At 35.0% G+C, this 7,944-nt stretch overlaps 1 protein-coding gene across 1 annotated transcript; it reads left to right on the forward strand.

The window, feature by feature from the left end:
- The first annotated feature begins 545 nt into the window (after positions 1 to 545).
- On the forward strand, positions 546 to 1,849 carry LOC149988385 (uncharacterized). Its single transcript, XM_090253336.1, has 4 exons — positions 546 to 620; positions 788 to 885; positions 1,338 to 1,441; positions 1,598 to 1,849. The coding sequence occupies exons 1-4, from the start codon at positions 546 to 548 to the stop codon at positions 1,714 to 1,716; spliced, it is 396 nt and encodes a 131-aa protein (XP_090109462.1). The 3' UTR covers positions 1,717 to 1,849.
- Positions 1,850 to 7,944: the final 6,095 nt, after the last annotated feature.

The following is a 7,944-nucleotide window of genomic DNA, read 5'->3' on the forward strand; positions in this document are numbered from 1 at the left end:
GTTCATATTAAGATTAAGGAAATAATCATCTTGAAGCCTGTGAATGGATTAAGTTGAAATGGGCCTCACCTACAGTGAGTAAAAATGAGAAAATTCAAAATAATCTATTCAAATTTAAATAAATTTGGAAGATAATATATAGTAACTAATTGGATGACTTATAATTTAGACCTTTAAAAAACATAATCAACATATGCCCAAATACTGAGTTTTTTTTGTTTTTATTTTTATTTACATATCTTTTTTTTATCACTATTAATGCATAATTCAGAGAGTCTAAATACCGAAAATTATGTTATTTTTCATGTAAGTTAGTATCTAACGAAAAATATATATATATATATATATATATATATGTATATATATATTACTATTCAAAAAGTAAAATTAAGCTAAATAAAAAATCAAACTAAGGAATAGACTTCTAGAACTACACTAAAACCTCAAACGCACATTCTTAGTAAAATCTCCAAGTAATTTTCTCGTTATTTTTTTTTAATAAAATAAGTTTATGGATATAAACGGTGATTTTTTTTAAATTTAGAATGGTTAACATTATTTTCGTGCTCCACGCTATTTCACCATTAAAATTCTCACAGGAGATTGAGGATGACAACTTGGCGATTGCGTCAATATGGATGAATGATAGTATTGTTCCCAATTGAACATCATCGATTCGAACAAGGGAACAAGATGAGAGACCCGAGTCATCTGAGCCTTCGAATTCAGATCATCGAACGGTTGGAAAGCACAAAGGATTTAGGGTTTGGGGCGGTGCTTACAACAGTCGCTGTTGCTCCCCTATGAGGTCTCTTTTCCAGCAACTGTTGCTGCTCTCGATCGCCCGCTCTTCGCCGCTTTCGTCGAGCGTCGTCTGTCAGCATGGTACGCCCTCCTCTCCTTCTCCTGTTTGTTTTTCTCCTTCAATTTTTCTTCTTGCACGAAAATTGTATTCTCTTCTACCTGAAGGTGGCAGTAAGTTTGAGTATGTCGTTGTCGAAATAGTCGGGAGCTTTATGAACTATCGACTTTAGCCCCGGTTACAATAACGCGACATACACCTTATTTGCTTCTGGTCGAGTGGTGTGGCCACGATATCTAGTTTTTATATCAGGCTGTCTACGGGCGTTGCTGCCTGTGGGAAATTTCCGTGACTTGAGTGCGTCATGGGATTGGTATGAAGGGTTTTAGGGTTTAAGCACATGTCATAGCCGGTGGCCGCTTCCGTACGGAAACAGCACTTTCGGGTTTTTAATGTCCGAGTCTTTTAGGGCTGTGCGTCGATCTCTGTCTGCGGGCATAGTCTTGATGTCAAAATTACGGTTTGTGGCTTTCAGCCTTCCCAAAAGACTTTCAGGATTAAGAAAAAGTTGGCGAAGAAGCTTAGGCAGAATCGCCCTATTCCTCACTGGATCCGCATGCGTACCGATAACACCATTCGGTATGTATTTTTCGGTTGACCTATTTCTTACTTGCTTGCATGTTGGTGGTGCTGACTTGGAAACTCAATCCTTAAACACACTATTCGAGTCTTTGTATAGAAGTACACCAGATTTTTGTAGATGCACCCTGGTTAATAACGATTTGTATTCATCAGGTACAATGCCAAGCGCCGGCACTGGCGCAGAACCAAGCTTGGCCTGTAGGCTGGATCAGGGTTGGGGCAGAAGATGTAGCTGTAGCATGGGACGTGACATCACTCACATAGTGTGCTGAGTTACGGAGTCATTCTTTTTGATAGCTGCACGATGGTGTCTGCGATTGAGACAGTCACTATGTCCCTTTTTGATAAGACGCGAATGATACGTGGATAAGAAATTCAAATATTCCACATTTGGCTTGATCAGAAGAGTGTAACAATAGGTTGCTCGTCCAGTTGATTTCGGGGAATCGTATTTATCATTCGCACGCCATACCTGTCTTGCTGGTTAGTCACGTTTTCTACCGTTCATAATGGCACATGAAGCGAATTGGGTTTTGGAGATAATTGCGTCTTAACGCTTAGTCACTCACTGAATTCGAAAAGTCATTGTGGATGCCGTCGTGATAGTCTCGAGGATGGTGTTCGGTTCATACACGGCTTGAGGTTAATAATTATGAGAGGTAACGTGTGGATTCTACTTCGACGTATATAGTATGAAAGTACGTGATTTCTAGTACATTAATATGCAATTTTTACTTTTACTGTCAGAGTAATTGGTTGTAACACTTCCGTTGTGCTTCTACCAAGGTCCTCTGCGCTCGATTATTTCCACAGTGAAAAGTAGCATTTCTTCAGTCACGCGAATTGAAGCGGGCCATTTACCCCTTTAATGTAGATATATTCTGATGATTCACAAGCAGCCCCACTAACTGTGTTCACTCATCTTAAGTCTTTCAGCTGGTTCAATTGGGGGTTTTGATTGGAAAAGAATTGTTTTGGGTGGAGAAATAAGGTTCTGATGTGCTTCAGAAGAAAAAAAATTGAATTGGCGTAGTGGTTGAATTGATAAAAAGAAGCAGTGTTTGCTTTCTACCCCTCAATTGAGTTGTAGACTTGAGTAAAACCGTCCACTTCCATCAACTTAAATGATACAACTACAAATCACACATCAGAATTTATACCATTTAAATGTGTTAAAATCTAAATCTAATGAAATCTTGTCACTGTCACCTATGGTAGTTACAAATAATAAGTAAATGAAAAAATCATTAAGAAATCATTGGATGGTATTCTTGTTGGTTTAATTGCAAGCGCCACTTCTCTCTTCTTACTGGATTGTTGGTGTTTTGGGTCTAAGATGTGTAATATAGTTAGCCTCTCTTGTGAGAGTTGTGAGAATTGCTAGCTATACATATATTCACTAGTTTCTAAATTTTATGCTTATTTGCTTTGTGTTTTCTTATCTTGTTTTTTGACATAAAAATTCATGTCTCTTGTTTGGTTCTTTAACACAATTTTATATATTTCCATCTCAATTTCTTTAGTACATATATTTGTGCTCTTCATTTTTTATTAACACACAATTGGTGCACTATATAAAAACAAAACAAAAAAGAGTACAAAACTTGAAGGTTTTTGTTGAAGTGAAGTTTTAATATTTTGCCAAAAGTGAAAATGATTTTAAATAGATTATAACTAAGACCTTTAATTACAATTCCTCTATTTGAATTTATATCTTGACCTTATATAATACATTTAAGTTGAGCAATAGAGGTTTTAAAGAGTTGGAGAATAATCCATTCTAAATTACAACATTAGGTGTGCTTGCTACTTCTTACAAATTAGATCCACAAATACTCAATCATTCTAAGCGGAATAGACATGTAAAAATATCTTTCTAATCTATCATATTTTTTTTAAATTAAAAAACTATTGAATTCAATGTACTATATATCTTTAATATCTAAATTGCTATGAGAATTAACTATGGTATTTCTTAGTAAAAACAAAGTATTCATAATATTATATATACTATAAATTTTGAACAAATTATCTACTGATCAACTAATGAATAATAATTGTTGTAATATTTTATTTTTCAATATGAATATATGCCTGAATAAGAATTAAAAATATTTTAAAGACTTAGATTTGATCTATTAAATAAAGACATGTTTTGCAATGTTTGTATGTACTTTGTTTATTGATCATTGCTTTATAAATTCAACTTTATAAAAATATTTTAGCAAAGATGTAAGAAGAAATAAAAAAATATATGTTTTTGTATCAATAAAATAAAAAATTCACATAAAGATGAGGAACCATAAAGCAAATAGGCAAGAGACTTTGTGCTCTATTAGTACAAAATAATATTGGGAATCCTTACAATAGTCTTGCTCCTAGAAGCTTACCTATAAGACTTGTGGGAATCTAAGATGTTTATGGTGTATGAGTGCAAGGAAGAAAGTAAGGCTATGTCAGGGATATGAATCTCAAAGAAAGAAAATCCTTGATACACTCTTGTGTCACTGAAGAGAAATAGAAAGTCACTCAAAAGGTAATGTAATATTAACTAGAATGGCTATTGCCAAAAACAAGAAGACTAGAAAGTCTTGAAATAAGACTAAGGACTAGAATGGCGTTGATAAGAGTGAAGAAGGCTTCACTCTTGCCTCCTTATATACTTATAACTAGAATCTACATAGCAATGTCCTATAGGACCACCAAAACATGTTGACTTTGCTAACCACATGTCTTAACTTGCAAGGCAAGTTATTTATGTATGCGCCACATAGTTAGCTTGTTCAACAAGCTACTATATGGAATTAACTTGTTCCACAAGCTACCAACACGTGCTTAGCTTGTTGGCCAAATTTTTAATCTATAAACACATCTAAAGTCAAAATCACATCTATGAAGCTTATCTAGAAGACTTTATGGAATTAATCTATACTTATCTATTTATATCTAATCATATAAGTAACTATTGATGTAAATGTATATGTCAGTGATATTAGCTCCTCTTCTAGGGACGAGTTCCACGAGAAGCGGTGTCGTGTTGTAATACGAGTATACCGTGAAAATATAAAGAAAGGGGACTTTTATTAATGTTCAATTACCTCGAATATTGGGAGCAACGACCAATTCCAGTACAAATATTGAGAGGTCAGGTTCAGTCACCCCGTTACAGTCAGCCGGGGCATATTGAAATGTTCCGTTCGATTCCAATAATGGAAGTCAGTAGAAAGGAAAAGAACCAATTCAATGACGGGTGAGCCTGGTTCGAAGAGCTAATTGGATCCAATTTCAAGACATCCAATCTAGGTCCTATTATGGGCCTCTTACCCAATATGAGACCTGACTTGGTCGGGCAACCCAATGCGGTCCAATTACAGGAACATCCAGGTCTTACTACGGGCCTCTTAGCCAATATGAGACCTGAATTGGTCGGGCGACTCAATGTGTACATGATTGCGGGGCTCCAATTCCGTTTCAGGCTGTTCCGTCCTTTGTGCCATTACGGGAACGTCCTTTCGGTATAAAGATCTCTTGAAGGTAAAAACGGAGGAGAAAGCTTTGACGACGGAGCTAATTCCGGATCCAAGACGGAAGATTGAAGAAATTCAGAGGCTAGGGTTTGAAAGAGGGGAGAATTAGGATTAAAAGGGAGGATAGGTTGAGAAATGGAGGGGAGAGAATAAGGGTTTTTTAAAGGTCGGAGAGCTAGCTTCATGCTTCGTGGCGGAAAAAAAAGACAGAGAATTGGGATTTTTTTTCATAGGGTTTTGAGAAGACGGAGGCAATCGTTGCTGAAGTCAGTGTTGTACTGGTGAATCGGGGTTTTAATGAAGTGGGTGTGATTATTCTTGACTGTTTTGTGAAATCGAAGTTACGTCTGTGATTGAAGGATTAAAAGGGTGTCTATAGGATTGAGTATGCGGAGTGAATGAAATTTATTGGGTTAATCTAATAAGACAGTCAGTGGATACAAGGTCCTGAGTATAAAGCGGTATCGGAGATTAGCAGATCGGGTTGTTCGGGGTTCTCTGTAACGTCTAGAGACCTACCGGCTGGGACAAAAAGGACCTCGATGAGTAGTCGAAGGACATTCGTATAGATTTACAATATATTCTTGTAGTCGTTTATATTCCAACAGTCAAAAACTGATAGACTGCTTGAATATTAGCGAATCTCCATACTACCTTCTACAACCAGACGCCCGACGCGTTCTCGAGCAGGAAAGCACGTAATACGACATCGGTCATCATCTTTTATAGATCTTTATAATTCTTTATCTTGGTTTTGATGGATATTGTCAATGAAAGGCCTCAACCTTCTTTGTTGCATTTGCAAGATTCTTTGCTGGCTCTCATATGTGTTTGCTAAAATCATATCCATGCCAATGAACAAGATATTTTAACCTATTTCAATGCCGCCTTGAATCTAAGACTTCTTCCACCTCAAATTCTTGATTATTATCTACTTTTATAGAGGGAGGTGGCATTTTTCTTCTTCCCAAGATATTCATTGTCTTTTATAACTCAAGAAGGGACACGTGAAATATACGGTGGATCTTCATAGACTCCAATAGATGTAATTGATAAGCAACAAAATTCATTTGTTGACAAATAGAAAAAGGTTTCAGCCTAAGATAGTCTAACTTATTATAAAGGCAAGTAGTCTTGATATTTTGACAAAGAAACTATACCTTCTTTGTGGTTACTTCTTGCGATAGGCATCTGTGTTTACCTTTTGCCATTCTTGAGCTTCTTTTAATTGTATCTTCATTGTTGCATGTAGCTTTGACAATTGATTTGCTAAATCTTTTGCCACAAGATTATCAACTTTTGAAAAGTCAAGAGTATCAAGTCATTGATGATAAGCATAATTGGCAAAGAAAGGTATTTGTTGAATAGAAGAATTTATCGAATTATTGTATGCAAAATCTGCCAATGGCAAAAGAATTGTCCAATCATCCTAATGATAGTTGATGGTACACCTCAAATATTGCTCTAAAACTTGATTTACTCGTTCTATTTGTCCATCATTTTGAGAATGAAAAGCCAAAAAAAGCTTTCTATCTACCTTTAGAATCTTCAATAAGGTTGTCCAAAATCTTAATATAAATTGAGTTCCTGTATCTGATATAATATTCTTTGGCAATCCATGATAGCAATAGATATTGTCAAAAAAAAAGCTTAGTTGTCTCTTCACCTCAAATAAATTTTATACACAATATAAAATGTGCTATTTTGGTGATGCAATCTACGGTTACAAATATGGAGTCATATGAACATGAGATTGGAAGATTCATGATAAAATCCATAGAAACAGAAGACCATGGTTGTTTGGAATTGGTAACGATTGAAGAAGTCCGTAAGGTCGATGGCGAGCAATTTTGCAAAATGAATAAGTATCACATGATTGTACAAAGTCTTTTATCACCTTCTACATTTGCAGCCATCAAAAATATCTAGATATAAGCTATAAAGTCTTGTTGTATCCAAAATATCTTATTGCTAGAAAGTCATGACGTGCTTAAAGAATATGTAGACGTGCTTCTTCTTCTAGAACATATAAGCGTCTTTTGAAATAGAGAAAGTTGTTCTTAAACTCGAACTTTAAAATATCATGAGACTTAGAAGAGAGATTTTTGATATCATGAGCAAGAAGATCAAAGTACATACTTAATTGGATTTGCTTGATGAATGTTGAATCAACAGTCAATGTTGATTTTATTGCTCAAAGATGAAAATGCTTGAGCTTCAAGAGAATGGTTCTTTGTTGATCAAAAGATGCATCTCCTTTTTTTGGTACAAGATAAGAATATCTTAAAAAAGCATTTAATAGACCTTGTTGTTTTTTGGGTCGATAAATGATCTTGAAATTGAATTTGGATAGAGACATGCTTCAATAGGCTTGAAGACGATTCAAAACACGTGTTGACATGAAGTACTTGAGGATCTTATGATCCGTATATATAATAACTAAACTTGAAGCGCATTCTAGATAATGATGTTATTCTTGAAATGAATCCACAATTACAAGGAGCTCTTTGTCATGGATTTCATAATTAATTATGGCTGTTAAAAATTTCTTGGAATGAAAAGCTATTGGGTGGAGTTTATCATCTGTTTCTATTTCTGATAGTACAACATCTATAGCAAAGACTTATGCGTCTATTTCCATAAAAAAATGCCTTAAAAAAGTCGACCTGATACAAAATTAGTGTTTAAGTAAATTTGTTCTTTGAAGCATCAAATGATGCTTTTGTTTCTTTATTCCACTTAATTTTCTCTTTACAAGTCAAATGTGTAAATAGAGCTATAACTTGAGAAAAGTTCTTGATGAAGATTTCATAGTAATTAGCAAAGCCTAAAAAGCATTGCACATCTCGTACTATTCTTAAAATCTTCTATTCTATGATAGTTTAGACCTTCTTGGGATCCATCATAAGGCATTTGTTGGAAATGATGTGTCCTAAAAAGTCAACTTGAGTAAAGTAGAATACACACTTTTTC

The sequence above is a fragment of the Physcomitrium patens genome, chromosome 9 (genome assembly GCF_059467195.1).
Source record: "Physcomitrium patens ecotype Gransden chromosome 9, ASM5946719v1, whole genome shotgun sequence".
NCBI lineage: Eukaryota > Viridiplantae > Streptophyta > Bryopsida > Funariales > Funariaceae > Physcomitrium > Physcomitrium patens.